The 14,797-nt window shown below is 33.4% G+C and overlaps 2 protein-coding genes across 3 annotated transcripts; both read left to right on the forward strand.

The window, feature by feature from the left end:
• The first annotated feature begins 1,490 nt into the window (after positions 1-1,490).
• Positions 1,491-4,926, forward strand: LOC101250850 (uncharacterized). Its single transcript, XM_004232005.5, has 3 exons — positions 1,491-1,961; positions 2,236-2,365; positions 4,476-4,926. The coding sequence occupies exons 1-3, from the start codon at positions 1,572-1,574 to the stop codon at positions 4,682-4,684; spliced, it is 729 nt and encodes a 242-aa protein (XP_004232053.1). The 5' UTR covers positions 1,491-1,571; the 3' UTR covers positions 4,685-4,926.
• Positions 4,927-9,659: 4,733 nt separating this feature from the next.
• On the forward strand, positions 9,660-14,775 carry LOC101249132 (mitogen-activated protein kinase kinase kinase 5). 2 transcript variants are annotated; one of them, XM_010317853.4, is made up of 10 exons: positions 9,660-10,440; positions 10,721-11,338; positions 11,437-11,524; positions 11,920-11,982; positions 12,074-12,237; positions 12,317-12,392; positions 12,642-12,701; positions 12,784-12,909; positions 13,831-14,040; positions 14,141-14,775. In XM_010317853.4, exons 1-10 carry the CDS (start codon positions 10,001-10,003, stop codon positions 14,210-14,212), a joined length of 1,917 nt encoding a protein of 638 aa, XP_010316155.2. In that variant the 5' UTR covers positions 9,660-10,000; the 3' UTR covers positions 14,213-14,775. The 2 variants fall into 2 exon arrangements, with proteins under 2 accessions (XP_010316155.2, XP_004232049.2); XM_004232001.5 differs by having other exon boundaries at positions 9,667-10,440; positions 10,718-11,338.
• Positions 14,776-14,797: the final 22 nt, after the last annotated feature.

Here is a 14,797-nt window from a genome sequence, read left to right on the forward strand (position 1 = left end):
CGAGAGCGAGTGAGCGAAAGCGGAAGAGTGGCGACCGAGAGATTGAAAGAGAGAGACGACTAACAAATAGTTTGTTACATTATACAATCAAATCAAAGTATGGTTATAACATTTAATTTAAATTATTAATTTGTCATTATATACTATTTTCGTTTATTATTTATAAAGAAAAAAGAAATTCTGTCCGACCAGCCCACAAATTAGTTACCTCCTCCTGTTGGGAGATCTTATTAATTTTATGATCTAAATTTGAAAATATATATATAACTTTTATATCTTGTGATTTTAATTTTAATATCTAACGTATTGAAATTGAAAAATTAACTAGATACATAAGATTGGCTCTTTTTGAGACAGGAACTTGAGTAAGGAGTAGACCTTTTTATTTTGGGATTTTTTAGAGTTTGAAAACGAGAACTCCTTTCCTTATTTGGTGTACCTAGGTAAAAAAATATCAACTAAGATACTTAAATTGGACATCAAAAATACTCCTTTAGTTAATGTTTCCTTGTCCATGCATATATATATATATATAAAAAAAAAAAAACCATAACTGTAACAAAAAAGCTGGCACTGTTACGTAAATATGCGGGCAAATATCTCATAAAATCCCCATAAATTTGCGGGATAAAAGGTTAATGCATGCATGCAGATGCTTTTGAAGCAGTTGGCAACGAAAATGAGAAATGCTATGAGTGACAAATCAAACGAGGCCTATTACCTGTTGATGTGAAGTTTCATTCAAAACGTCTATCTATCTATAATGTATACTTCCTCTAATTTTCAGACCTATTTTACTTAGCACCAACTTTTTAAATATAAATTTAATTTTTTGATTTTATGATCTTAAATTAACGATATATCGAATAATATTAATATGAATATTAGTTTTATATTTTTAAATATGTCATGCATATAGTTAAATTCAAAATATTCAAATGAAAAATAATCATTATGTTTTAAATGGACTAAAAAAATATATCAAATAAATTATAATGGAGATAATTTATCGTAGTAAATATATGTCTCGTCATGTCCATACCTTTGAATCCCAACACAAAGTTTTGAATTATCATAAACTAATGATGGATGTTATTATTGATACAAAGTAAAACTTGAACTAATAGATAAAATTTTTTATCAAGTAAGATGATCTTTAGTTTACATTTTCTCATGAGTTATATGTTGTTCTTTAATTCATGTCCTTTAGCCATCAAACTGATGCCTAGTGAGACATAAGTTTTTAGAAACAATAATTATTCCCTAACATTATTTAAAAGATATGATGATATATATAAAATATAAATTTATGTCGCACAAAAATGTTATTTATTTTTGTAGACATAAATTAAAGTAAGGCTAAAAGTGCAAATGATCCTATTTCTTAACCTTAGGTGCATGAGCAAGGGCGCAACTCTTGTGTCAGTAAGCCCAAACCGAATGGGCTAAAAATAAGCTCATAAAAAAGCCCAGAAAGCTTAAACCCTCCAAATGGTATGCGGTAGAACCCTAAACCCGAATTTTCCTGAGGGAGTTTACCCATTTCTCCAACACTCGACGCTTTCACGGGAATGTCGAAATGGTGGCGTGCGGTGGCAACCACCGCCGGAGGTCTGAGGTCGACGGAGGTAACTAGCAGGAGAACGTATTTTACAATTCAAGCGATCCCTAGGGAGGTCAGCGGAAGAAGAGTTTCCAGTAGGGACCGAGCCCAAGGTCGTATTCCGGCCGTTGTTTTCTCACAGAACTACGTCCAGTCAAAACCTGACGATCCAACTTCCATTGTCGCCGCAAGTTCTGTTTCTAGAAAGTTCCTCCTTACAACTGAAAGGAAGCAGATTAAAACGATCATTGATTCGGTTGATCTCCCTTTCTTTTGTTCGACAACCTTCCCTCTTCAGATTCGAGCTGGTTCGGGCTCGTCAACTTTACTGGAATCTGGAAAAGTACTTCCCATTAAGGCAAGTGATGCTTCTTCCTGTGTATTCTGATATTGTTTTAGTGTTAATCCCTGTTCTATTTAACTGAATTTGTCAGTATACAGAGCATAAGATACTGGTTACACGGAATGTGATAGAATGTTTGAAGATTTTTTTCAATATTGATGAATTCGAGTTAGAAAGTTGTATAAATTAGAATTATATCCAACAATTTGGACAATTGCAAATGGATTAAGTGTCATCATGGGAATTGTATTTAGTCTAAACGCGTGTTTTCTTGCTGTTATTTGTATAGATTCATAAGGATGAAGAAACTGGTAAGATATTGAATTTGGTCTTTGTATGGGCTGAAGATGGAACAAAATTAAGGGTCGACGTGCCTGTTGTGTTCAAAGGGGAGCACGAGTGCCCTGGTCTCAAGAAAGGTACTGTCTTCTGCTTTTTGTCTTTCCATAATAAGAGATGTAATTTTACCATGAAAATACAATAGCTTCAGCCTAGACCAACCTGGGACATGTACTGCTCATATTACATTCTATGCATTTTATTTCCATTGCTGGTTGAGTTTCCTCTTGAATGTGTGAAATTACTATTTTTTGAGTGATTTCTGTTTATTAGTTGTGGTTCTGTAATTAAACACAGAAATATGAAGTGACTATAAATTATAACCATGCATACCTTTGACACAAAACTATTGTCAATTTGTCAGAAACCCCATTTAGGCTGATTTGAACTTTCAATGCCAGAAAGTCCGAATACTTGAAATTCCTATTTCCTTTTCTGACCAACGAAGATCATTTGAAAGAGACGAAGTTCTCTATTTTCTTTGTTAATACCCTTGTGAACTGATATTACCGCACAGTGAATACTCATGCAAGATTTGATGAACTGATATTACTGCATAGAGAATACTCATGTAAGCTTTGGAATTTATTTACTCTGCAACATCATGGTATATATGCTGTCTTGAAGGGTATCAAGGAGAATACGTTTTATTGCAGTTATTTAGTCTACATTTGCGGGGCATCTGGAAAGAAGTACGACTTGCTTTATCTAGTTTTCTGGATTATCCTTCCAACACTATCTTATTTTCAGCCTTCAGGAAGCTGATTGTACCTGCATAGTGTGGAGAACTCCTCATATCATATTTTACATGATCCAAAATTCAAGGGAATCCCTCCCAGCCATAGTTATTATACTCACCTTTATATTATGAAAGGATAAATACTCTAGGAACATACATTTGCTAACACCTGTTAACTGCAAGCTAAGAAAATAAGATATTTTCACCTATACTGTGAGGGGTATTTTGGTTTGGAACAAGTTATCCTGGGATAAGTTATCATGGGTTTAGTTGTTCCACCATGTGTATGAGATAACTTATCTCATCAGTGAGGTATAAATGGTGGAATGAATAATCCCATGACTGCCTAATACCTCGAACCGAACACGGGCTAAAATAGTCCTGCATTTTATCTCTGCAATTATTATACCTTATTCCTCGCACCAAACGACTCCTAAGTCTGTAACAAATCATCGCAAACTTGGTATTCTTGGATTCAGTGAATGTATCAACATATCGGATCTATATGTGTATTTATTTGTGGCATTTTCTGAAAACCTAACCAAGTACCTTTAGGTGATAAAATACAGCTTTCAGTGGAGAGATTACCCTCCCAAGAACTTTTTAGTGAGAACTTCATCTTGAACCTATGCTAATGCCCCTCATGCTTTTTTAGATATGTGCTTTTAGTGAATGGTGATTGAAGGATTTATATTGGCCTATGTCTGTCCCAGCTTCCAGCCTACTATTTTTGCTTGTCAAATTAGTTCAGGGAACTTCCATTTCATCTTGCGATTTTAACTGCATTAAACATTGTGAAACAATAAACTTCGATATTGAAAGAAGATAGCATAAGCTCTACAAATTTAATAGTTTTCTGTCTTTGTCTATTCTGATCCAGTTCCAGCACTAGTAAGCTCCTTTTTTTGTATCCTTAGCACATTATAAGAGGAGGTAATACTTCAAGTAGTTAACTTAAGATGCTGTGAAGCCTGATACTACTTCTAATGGAACCCCATGATAAACTAAATTTGGTTCAAACCATGATTGGTTACAAAAGTATTTTTTGTATATGCTTCAGAAAAAAAATCCCTTCTAGTATCAGCACACGGGAGGATTATCTTGTTTAATGGTATTATTTCTGTTCAAATTATGTGAAGTAACGCCTTCCACTTGTTGTCAAGACACCTCAAACCAAGGGCAATTCTTTATCAGAAATCTTTGGTAGCATTATTTTCAAGTTTCCTTGGCGTGCTTATTTGTTATCTTGTCTTGTCAAGTGCTAGAAATGTTGATGGAAAGAAAGCTTTAATGCATAGATTGGCTTGGAGTAATGACTCTACTGCTCATTTATATGCTTGGAAACAGTGTTGTGTTTCTTTTTCTTAATTCTTCCATGAGAATATCGAACATGCAAATATTTGTTTGAAAATATTTAGTGAAAATGATTTTAGCTTTTTATATGTAAGCAGGTGGTTATCTAAACAAGATTAGACCTTCCCTAAAGTTGTTGTGCCCAGCGGAGAATATACCTCAAAAAATTGAGGTGGACATAAGTCAGCTAGATGTTGAAGACAAAGTGTCCCTGCATGATATCGATGTTCATCCAACTTGGAAGCTCTTAAGCAAGAATGAAACCATCCCTGTTTGTAAGGTTAAGGCAACGCCAGTTGATAGCTAATTTTGTCGATGCTATTTTTCAACTGGCAGATGCATCTGAAGTCTCCATTAGTTCAACATTGTCTGTTCTAATTTTGACCTGGTTTCGTAGTGGTGTATATGGACACGGTCAAAAGACATTAGAAACTTTTGCTATACTGTAGTAGTAAAATTGCTATTTTGGGAATTGTTCTAGAATAATAAACTTGTGCATTAATGAGTAAATTGGAAATGCAACTGCAGTCTTTTTAAGTTTTTTAGTAATTTTGGGTCACCTGTGGCTGCCTCATGAAAGCAATTTATTTTTTAAGTAGGAATGGTGCTGGAGGATATTTTTATTATTGAAATTTGAAAATGTTGTATGACTTGTTCTAACTAGTCAATTTCCGTCCATGTAACCACCGAAAGACTTGGCTAGTGACAACAAGCCAGCTTTGATACGTAGCTGTCAAAAAAAAATTAAAAATCAGTTCGATGCATAGAAATGAGCAAGTCAAGGGAGGGAGATGACGGTTGGATGAAATTATTATTATTATTATTAAAAAGGGTTAGCTCTGTATTGAGGATAATGTTATTGTTTTTAATTCTCTGGATTGATTGGCTTTCGAAATATATTTTCTCTGGGAAAGCAAATGCAACTTAAAAGTTGAGAAGACTTCCTGAACAAGGATGAAAATAGGAAAAATAAGTTCGGGTGTGACAGAGACGATATTTTCATTTATGGGTTTAAAAAGATAAGCAAGCATGTCACATACAAGCGAATCAGATTAAATATGGAGTAGTAATCAAGGATTCAAAAAGATAAACAAACATGTTAATAGTATTCATATACAAGTGAATTGGATCAAATATAAATAACTAGACAAAATTTAATTCTAGGTTGACACAGACAAAGAAACATAGAAAGTTAAAAAAAAAATTAGGTATCGTTGTTTCTAGTCCTATTGAATATGGATATTGGATACAATCAAATTGAGGCCAGGAAAAGAATAAACCAACTCATGAACTCACTTTACCACTGAACCAAGCCTTTGTCTCACGCTAAGGAAATTCACCATTAACTACATAAACGTAAATTAATAAATCAATTATATATATATAATATAATTTTTTGAAGAAGGAGGTTCGGATGAACAAGGCTTTACGTAACTCCATCCCTTTCCACCGCCCTCGCCTTCACCATCATGATACTTTTATATATAAATGTCCTTGTATATACAATATAACAATATAATTAGTGCAAAGCATGCGTAGAATATACTACCTAGTGTTATAGTGAGGTTGGAAGGATACAATGTGTACATATTTTGTTTGTTTTATTTGTCACTTTCAACATACATTAAGAAATGACTATTACTATTATTATTGTTTTTAAATTTAAGTCCAATATTAATTACTTTTTAAATTTTTTTTTATAACTTAAGTACTAAATTTCAATCAATATGAGTAAAAGGATAAAATCTTCAAACCAATCATTATTTCTTCAAGAGTGTGTAATATCCAAAATGAATAAAAGAAATACCATCTATGCATCTTATGCTTTTTTTGAATTGCAAAGTGGAGCTTGAGAGAACAGAATGTAATGCAAAATATTATCCTTATCTCAAAGAGTAGAGTGAGCTATTAAAGGATAGAAACGTATGAATATACAAAATCTTATCCTTAATTCCTCATCTTGAGAGTGCAAAGATCTTATCCTTGTCTAGAAGTGAAAAGTATCGTTTAGAAGGAAGCATCGTATTATATATGAAAATCTAATTTAGAAATAGAAAAAATTATTTTCGATTAACCTTTAACTAAATAATACGATAATTAAAGTATAAAAAAAATTAAAAATCAAAAGATTATATAATTACTAAGTAACCATTAAAAATATATTTTAAAAATCTTTTCTAATATTATATTTTACTTCATACCAAATATAACCTTATACGTGTTAACGCTGATATACGTTCAAGTCGTTGCTCCGTAAAATGGTGTACATGTCCTTTTCAATGTCGCAATCTCCTCATCATATTTGATATTCATTGTCGGATTACTTTATTATATCAGTGAAAATGAAAAACACGTTCATTGCCTTACACAGACAAAAAATAAATAAATGGGAAACACGTTATTTCTTGTTCTTGGTTGTTCTTTTATGAAGAAAATAAAATGGGTAACACATTATTTTTTCTACTTGGTTGTTCTTTTTTCTATGAAATAAAAACGTTACGTTTTTTCTTCTTCTTGGTTGTTATTTTTATCAAAATAATAAGTGGCTTTGATAAAATTATTGGTCTAAATTATATTTTAATATGAGTTTATTTTTTAATTAAACACTATATATATTCATGTAAGTATTTTATTTTAGCTTTGAGGTATAAAACTGTTAATAAGCTTTTATAAGTTATATAATCTCTCTCCATATATTGTTAATTTTAGGTAATTTATGATATTTCAGTATACTTATTGGAATATCTTTTTTGTTAGAATAACATAAACTTATTGAAACTTTGAAATATTCTTGTAACAAAAAGAAAAAAAAAAGAAATGAAGTGTAAGAGTGTACATAATAGAGTCCAAAGCTAAAAGGGCAAAAAAGATTGTTAAAATTTTAAAAGGATACATTAATTTTTTTTTTTATCAAAAGAGCAAAATCGCTTCCGACGGATCGTTTTTCTTTTGACAAAATTGACGTGTTAAATTTTTTAGAAAAACACCAAAATCATGGTGTGACAACAATTTTGTCATTTTTTTTTTTACAAAGTGGCAAACAAAGCTTGCAACCTCTATTGTTGGTTTGCTGCAAAGATAGGAAAAAGAAATCGTTGCTATAGCAACGACTTCAATTTATTTATTTTAAAAAAGTGCTGCACATGCAGCGATATTAAAAAAAATTACCGTATTAATTTTGTTAGAAGAAAATCGCGCTGTCATGAGCAATTTTATCTTGTTGATTAAAAAAAATTAATATCCCCTTTTAAAATTTTTAACAATTTTTTTACCTTTTTAGCTCCAGTGTACATAATACATGTTTTCATACGAGGAATGTATAATTGCAACTTGAATTATTTAAAATACAAAAATAGAAAGGTGTTTATAAGTGTCTCACTTTATCTAATCTAATTACCTCAATAATGATGTCAATAACAAATATAGATAATAACAAATATAGATAACATGAAAATTTTCATTTATGGCAAAAATTTAGGCAGAGTGGTTCTCTTTCTTCTATTTTTTCCTCAATCGATTACATCATTCTTCTTTTTTATAAAATATTTTACTTTGCTACTCTGGGAATATTTATATTTTAAATTAAAAAGTCAACAGGTGAAATATAAAATAATATTTTCATCCCTCTTAATGAGAACAAGCTAACAATGACGCAGTCAAAATTTTATTAAAAATATTCAAAAATTTGAAAAGTCAATAAAACAATCAATGAATGAATTCACAGAAAATATAAGTTCACCTACACAGTATGTAGCTAAATTATTTTTTAAAAAAGAATTATAATAGGCACGCAATTTTATAATTAAAACTTACCTAAGAAGTCGACAAATACTATAAACAATCTGATCAAAATGTATCATCACAATTTTTCTTTTTCACAAAATTTATTCACCCCCCCCCCCCCCCCGTATTTTAAAAAAATTACAGTGTTAATGTCGCCAAAAATATATTAAAAGAAAATTGATTATTTATTTTTATATAATTAATTTTAAAAATTATTAAGAAATGCTTAGATATTTAGATTAAAAAAGAAGTGTTAAAAATGTTCCCTTATTTGTTAAAGATAATGGTAGGGTCACTTTTTTTTTAGTTTGAAAAAAGGAGTCCAAATTCATAACTTATAACACCAGCGTGACTATTGTTACATTGTGTCTTTTAGAATTATCTATGGTGTCCAAACTAAAGAAAATATTTCATTGAAATAGGGTTTAAGCTATGTGCACAGTATAAATTTTTTATGAAAAATGCTAATTAACACCTGCTGACACTGTAAATCCGCCCGGCAAGTTGGCATAGCAAAATAGATAAATAAATATTACTACTTGTTTTTGAACCCACAAATTATGGTTAAATAAATAAAACATTACACATGTATAATTATAAAAGTTAGAAATATGAGTTACAGTGCAGTAATGAAATTACTCTATTTTTATTAGAAGTTACGAATTTAAGAGGTGCATCAATAAATTACTCCATCTTTATTAGACATTTGGACATGCAATTTCATATGCAATGTGAAATTAACGTCTAGACATGTAATTTTGCGTTGATTTCATCTCATAATTTCATACCATGACATGAAATCATATTCTGCAAAAAGCATGATTTGAGAATTGTAAATCATGATTTAGGATTTTTCAGAAATTGTCTTACAAGTTTATATTTTGAAAAAAGTCCACATTTATATTTACTTACAATTTATTTCATATGTAAAAGAATATAATTCATACCATTGCTTTATGAAATTATTAATATCTCATATAATGATTATTTTTATCAACATAAAAATTTATTATTAGTTCAAATTAATTCCTATATTACCATTTATATCCGCCAAATGAATTATTTTGATCAAATTTATTTACCTATCAAATTTATTACTATTTTATTCAAATCAACGTTTTACGAACATATTATTTTCCACCTTTATATGATAAGATTATGTGATAGTTGTTATATGATTTTATATTTATTTTAATTACTTGTAAAATTAAAGAATTATGATATTTTTTACAATTTTACAACTTACAAAAACTTTATATTTTAGAGAAAATATAAAACATAAAAAATTTAAATTGCATCTCAAATTTTTAATTAAAAATTTTGTGATCGATTTAGATTGAATTAAACCCCAAACAAATTATCATTAAAAATATATGAAGGACAGAAGGAGGTAGGTCCAATTTATTGGTCTTGCCCACTGTCAAAGAAAATTGAAAATAGGTGTAGTAGAATATACTATTTTTGTATTTTAATATAATTATATTGTTAAAATACTATTTGTTGTTTAATTAAAAGTTGAAATAACTAGATGAAAGAATAAATGGAGAAGAAGAAGGAAAGGGAGGATTTTGACCTCACGATGAAGATATTTTTCTTGTCTTTTTCCTATCATTTTTCCTTATAACTCTCCATTCCTTCCTTCTTGTACAACTTTTTTCCGGGAACCCGCCGACGCCGACCAACCCGACGCCGGCGAGTTTTCCCACCTTTTTTACCCTTCTCCGAGGTTCCTCTGTTTTCAACTATGCTCCTGAACGCAGGTTTTGTACAGTGTTATTATTATTATCTTTTTAAGGCCTCAAACGTACCATGCATTTTGTAACCAAAACTACCACAGGCAATGCGTTGGTGGCAGAGCGCCTTTTCATCTTCCTCCGGTTCGTCTTCCTCTTCCTCGTCATGCTCCTCTTCCAAAGTATACTCTGACGATAGCCTCCTTGCCTCCGGTGGAGGCATTCGTTACACCATCAAATCCGCTTTTTTCTTCGCCCGTAAGCGCCGACACGCTCGCGCGAAAAAACTCCAAAATCTTACGGAACATGACGGTGATGACTGGCTTTCTCACTGTTCCAATGATAATTTGCCGTCCAAATATTCCTCCGATCGTCCGCCTCCGCAACCTTTGCCTTTGCCGGAGCTGCATCTTGTGCTTCGCCACGAATCCGATGCGGTTTCGAATGAACCCAATGTACCACTGCCATCGCCCTCAGACGCGCATTTGCATCATAGAACTGGAGAGGATTCTTCCACCCGTAAGGATGGTGTAGCATCCCATGGAAGGTATGTTATCTTTTATGAACTTGTTTCTTTCCAATTAATCTGAATTTCCCGAATTGGATGCATGATTTGTTTTCCTTACAACTCAGGCTTCATTAATATTGTAAATTTTAGCCTTTGATTCTACGGTTTACCACATTTTTTTGCAATTGAGGTTCACCATAAAGAATATTCCTTTTTTTTCTTAGCATGGTTATGGTATTACTCATTCAGCTAGCAAGCTTGTTAAATTTTGGATTTTTCTTACCTGTATTTGTGTTCTTCTTTAATTTTGTTTTAGCAGATTATCAAGCCAAGATGGTCGAAAGAAGAAAAAAGAGCACTTGGGAAGTCGCTTGTCTAGGAAGACACCTCAAAAGCTTCATGTTGCTGATAGAGCTTCTGATATCAGGATCAGCGCACCCATTAGTGCTCCTACAACTCCTTATGCAAGTCCTGGAGTCAGTCCACTAAAAGCTGGGGATCTTTTAAATCATAATTACATGGCATTCCCTGGTGCTTTTCAAGTTTGTTCTGCCCCAGAGATGCCTCCATCGGACACACTTCAGTATCCAGGTTTCTCTTACCATGTTCTCCCGGAGAAAAATGCTTTTAGTGTTGATAATTCTCCTCATCACAGTCCAAGAGTAAGCCCACAGAGGAGTGGAAAGATCGCAAGTGGACCTGCATCACCCTTGCATCAATTATTACCAAATGAGAACTCAACAGCACGCCGTGAGAGTAGTGCTCAGGGAAATGTCCATCCACTACCACTTCCTCCTTTGGGTGCCACTCCGTCACACCCTACTTCCATTCCACCAGTTCCCTCTAATGCAGAGTTGACACCAATCAAAGGCCAATGGCAAAAGGGGAAACTTATTGGGCGTGGGACTTTTGGTAGTGTATACGTCGCATCCAACAGGTATAATTTCCAAATAAATCTCATTGCATATGAATACGTTTCCGCTTTTCTATACACCATTGAGTTTCTAATGTTTCCCAGCGTTTTATTTCAACCAGAGAAACTGGAGCTTTATGTGCGATGAAAGAAGTTGAATTATTACCAGATGATCCGAAATCTGCAGAGAGCATAAGGCAATTAGAGCAGGTTATACTTCCTTCATTTTCTTTGTTTCTTTAAAGTTTAGATATTTTAAAAATATAAAAAAAAACAAAAAAACTATAAGTTGCAAATTCTTCTCAAGTCAATAAGATGAAAAAATATTTTTTAAAATGTTAGTCAAAGTTCACATATTTGAATCTCACAAAGCAAAACGTGCCACATAAATTGAGACAGAAGTAGTATAAAAGTTTGCATCTTGATTGATGAACTGGATCATATTGACCATTTAAAGCAGCAGTACCAAACACATCGAGTATGAAATGTTGAATGTGAATACAGTAAATTAGCAACCACCAAACCACTATCATGGGCACATGAAGACATGTTTGTTGTCAAATTGTTTCAACTTCTAACTGTCTCCAACTTTTATGTTGGTATAGGAAATTAATGTTCTCAGTCATCTCAAGCACCCAAATATTGTCCAGTATTACGGCAGCGAAGTAGTAAGTAATTCTTATTCTCCAACTAAGTTATGGACTTGATTTATCCGTGCATATTGTAATTAATGAGATTCTTTACTTCTTGATTGTGCAGGTTGGTGACCGATTTTACATTTATCTGGAATATGTTCATCCTGGTTCTATCAATAAATTCATCCGTGATCATTGTGAAACAATTACAGAATCCATAGTACGAAATTTTACTCGCCATATTCTCTGTGGATTGGCTTACTTGCATAGCAAAAAAACCATTCACAGGTAAAAGTCTGAGATTTCACTTATGATGGAGGGTTGGTCATAACCTTCTGAAACGTATTTGAATTTTTTACATGTATAGGGACATAAAAGGGGCTAATTTGCTTGTTGATGCTTATGGGGTCGTAAAGCTTGCAGATTTTGGGATGGCTAAGCATGTAAGTTCTCAACTCAAAATATGGAAGTAAACATGTCGTCAAGAGATACCCTTTTCCTGGAAGCCTGTACATGTAGCATAACCTATTACTTTTGACTACAGTATCAATGACAAGAATAATAACGCCCAACAGGAAAAATAATGTTTAGAATGACTACTCTTAACAGTCACAACAAGGATACTTAATCTGTTGTGGCCGACTATTGCTAGTCTTAGATTTGATCTTGAACCTTTTGGTTTTTCTGTGCAGCTCAATGGGCAAGCTGCTAATCTCTCCTTAAAGGGAAGTCCTTATTGGATGGCTCCTGAGGTACTTCCTTTGAAACATTCACTTCTTTCTTATGTTCTCCACCTTTCATTCAATCATGCTTATATCTTTTGTTACTTGGCAGCTCTTGCAGTCAGTTATGCAGACGGATACTACCACTGATCTCGCCTTTGCCACTGATATATGGAGTTTGGGTTGTACAGTAATTGAAATGCTGAACGGCAGACCACCTTGGAGTGAATATGAAGCAGTAAGGACTTTGATTTGCTCATGCTTAGCTCACACATTATTTTTCTTTTCCTCATGCTTAGCTCACATGTAATCTTGATTGAGATGCGATTATTTTGCATGCTGATATGCTCCCTTAGATTCATGGGGTCTTCAACAAGTATGGCCCTTTTTTATGAATACTTTTCTTGCAACCCTATCTCTTAGGGTGTGGTGGAGATTTTCATGTGGTAGTAATGATGCTAAATAAGACTGATGCCACTATATTTTGCATTGTGTGTTGGAGATTTTTTGATTTCACTACACTTAAGTTGATGTGTTTCGTATTGAATGGATCCGTATATTTTGCATTGTGTCTAGTATGTTGTTTATGGTGTTTCGATTATCACGTGATTTATTGTTGTTTTGGCTCCTTTCTGCTACGCTCTTGCACTGTGTCCTTGTTATTTGCTATATCTCTTTATTGTCTTCTTCTTTTACCGGGATTTGTTGCACTTGAGCCAATGTTCTTTTGGAAGCAGCCTCTCTACCTCCACGAGGTAGTGGTAATGTCTGCGTCGTTCTATCCTCCCCAGACCTTACTTTGGGATTTCACTGGGTATATTGTTGTTGTATTAAGATCTGCAGTAAAGGCAGTGCAGATATACATTACTCTTTCTGCATAGAACCAACAAGTTAAGCAACTTGTCTAGTTGCCCCTCCTATTGTGTCGTTGCTCCAAAGCAGAGAATTCAAGAGCTTCTTTCATCCTGGAGTTTCCTCCAATCAGAAGTCAACACTTTGTTTATCTTACAAATGTTATCTCATAAACGGACGTTAAATCTTACAACACTTGATTCACTGGAATATTAGTTTGTCCCCTTTTTGCAGGCTTACTTTGTAAAGCAACTAGTCAAACCGACTATAAAGAGCAGCACCACATTAACCATATCCTTTTTTGCAGGCTGCAGCCATGTTCAAGGTTCTAAAAGATACGCCTCCAATACCGGAAACATTATCACGTGAAGGGAAAGATTTCTTGCGCTGTTGTTTCTGTAGGAACCCAGCGGAAAGGCCCTCGGCCAGCATGTTATTAGAACATCGATTTATGAGAGTATCTCATCAGCCAGATGTATCTTCTTTCATCAAACCAGTTGGTGTAATACGAGTCAAAGTAAGTACCTTTAATTCCTCTCCTCTCCAGCTCTTTTTCTTCCTTTCCTCTGTGCTTACAATGAGTTGTGATTTTCAATGCAATAATATAACTTTAACAGGAAAAGTCAAATTCTCAAAAAGAGCAGACAACATACAATCTTCACCAAGGGCGTTTATCGCTAGAGAGGTAGCTCTTAAAAAAAACTGTCAGTGGAAGGGACAATTAGATTGCAAAGAGACTGCTTATGCGAACACGTTCATGAGATGGACATTTATTCTTCTCTGCAATTGGGACAGGCCAGCTGTGCATCATTGGAGTTCCAACTAAATATCGGAGCCCCATCATTTCGCTCGTTCAAATCCCCTATGGTCCTGTCGGCATTTAATCCCCAGCCTGCTCGGTGTAAAGTCATTGCCAACCAAAACTGGGTGCAACTACAAAATCTCAACTGATTTTGGGATGGAAGTAGCAGTCATTCTTTTTGGTTTCTCTTTCAACGAGAGCTGAACTCGTGAATACAATGTAAACCTCTATATATGTGCTGTGTAGATAGCTTGAAACCGAAAACTAAGTTGGAGCCAGTAGGTGCTCTGGCTTGTTGTCAATATTAACACCTCGAGAGGAACATAGGTTTATTATCATCCAGGGAAGTTTTTTCCTGCTGACCTTGGAGTTTAGAAGTAGATTTTCTGTAATGACTTCCAAAGCAGGAGATTCAATAATAATCAAAAGAAAATGAAATGCTTTGACAAATTATACAATTCTTTACTGAATC

The sequence above is a fragment of the Solanum lycopersicum genome, chromosome 2 (genome assembly GCF_036512215.1).
Source record: "Solanum lycopersicum chromosome 2, SLM_r2.1".
Classification (NCBI taxonomy): Eukaryota; Viridiplantae; Streptophyta; class Magnoliopsida; order Solanales; family Solanaceae; genus Solanum; species Solanum lycopersicum.